We start from the raw sequence: 1,796 nt of genomic DNA on the forward strand, positions 1-1,796 counted from the left end.
ATATTTAAATTAAATATAATAAAATAATTTATAATGTATTATTTTAGTAGGTTAACAATTAAAAAATCATACCTGTTTCATCAATTAGTTTATTCTTTTATCTTGAATCCGACTAATTTGACAAACAATTTTTAATTAATCGAATTGAATCAGTGGATTAAGATTGGTTCTCATAACCATAATCCATATCCAACTCTAATATGTGACTGTATAATTAAGGAGTTATATGGACCTTGGGCTCCAGGCTTTAAAAGCTCCTTGAGAGTGTTAGGAATCGGAGTGTTTGGCCAAACTGCTTGCCAGTAATCTTCGTCAGGTATCAATTCACGCCCATGGCTTCCTATTGCAAAAGCAAGCTGCACCGTACCATGTCTTCCAAACATAAGATATCATAATTCTATTATATAATTATTTTACTTTACGTAAATCAACGAAACTCAAACCATATATAATTATACGGTGGCTATAACTATAATGCCTATGATGGTTAAACAACTTAAGTAATATATAAAAATTATTTTTAAAATTAAAGTTATATTGTTTACATTTTGATAACTTTCTTATTTTTATCTTTTAGTTAAAAATATTATTTATTTTAATAACACTTTTTAAATGTTGCTAAAATTATATAGCTCCTGTAATCACCATCATTACATGCAAGATAGCATGTGCATATAAACGTAACTCTCTTAAACTGTATTTTTGGAAAAGCCAATTATTACTTATATATACGCATACATATATACTCCTTATTTAAGGAATCAGCCTGCTACAGTTCTTGTTAACTCATCACTGCCTTAATATTTTACTTGATTTTATTTAATCTTGACTATAATATTGTTAACAGTGAAAGCCAAATTAAATAAATGTTTTGGATGAAGAAAGTTGGTCTAAAGTTGTGGTAAGAGATCATAGAAAGTGAAATATAGATACTTTCCCGCAGTGAGGGTAAAATACGAGTGAATGAAGGACTATTATACTCTTTTTGGCGAATATATAAGCCAAATTAAAAGGCAAAAGAATACGAAAACTTACACAGAAAAGCATAGCAACAGCACATCGGAACTCCATTTTTATATATAATATAATAAGCAAGAGAATGGATGTGGGAATGATCGATGCTTGCAATGAACTCACTTATTTATAGTGATACCAGTTCATTATTAGAGGTGTACAGTACATATTTGGACACGGTTAACACAAGACGTGGAGTGACTATATTATTTTTAAATTTATTTTAAAAATACAGATTAAGAATAAAATTGGACACACTGATACATGATGATATTTAAATGTGTTCAAAAATGTCATTTTTATTAAGACACGGTTGGCCACCAAAAATACACATATCAGACGAATGTCAATGAGTGTCGTGTTCAAAATGTGTCCGATACATGAATATGATAACTCGGTGAAGTATCTATGCTTCATAGGACTAAGTTAATTATATTGTATAAAAATTATATAAAATTATAAATTCAAAATCCAAAAACAACACATTTAAGATTTTGAATTTATAATTTTATATAATTCAAAAATTAAAAGTCACACGTCCAAAATCACTTGTGTCGACGGAATGGAGAGCAGAATATCTAAACGGTTTCGTGTCTCATTTGGATGGTACAGGATCTGATCACTGCCCCTTGCTCCTTAATTCAGAAAAGGAAGAAAGAAGGTCAAGAAGAAGATTCAGGTTCCAAGAGCGTTGGTGCGATAAAGAAGAGGTATCAAATATTGTTAAACATGCTTGGGACTTGGAAGTAGTGGGCTCACCCATGTTCAAATTGGCTACAAAA

General features: G+C 30.1%; 1 protein-coding gene across 1 annotated transcript in view; it reads right to left on the bottom strand.

The window, feature by feature from the left end:
* Positions 1–1,193, bottom strand: part of LOC107630119 (unknown seed protein USP) — a 2,803-nt gene extending 1,610 nt beyond the window's left edge. Inside the window, exons 1-2 of the mRNA XM_016333160.2 lie at positions 1,036–1,193; positions 233–356 (exon numbers count right to left, since the gene is read on the bottom strand). Of these exons, the coding sequence (XP_016188646.1) occupies positions 233–356; positions 1,036–1,071 (160 nt within the window). The 5' untranslated portion in view covers positions 1,072–1,193. The remainder of the gene's footprint in view (positions 1–232; positions 357–1,035) is intronic.

This window comes from Arachis ipaensis, chromosome B03 (genome assembly GCF_000816755.2).
Source record: "Arachis ipaensis cultivar K30076 chromosome B03, Araip1.1, whole genome shotgun sequence".
Taxonomy (NCBI): domain Eukaryota; kingdom Viridiplantae; phylum Streptophyta; class Magnoliopsida; order Fabales; family Fabaceae; genus Arachis; species Arachis ipaensis.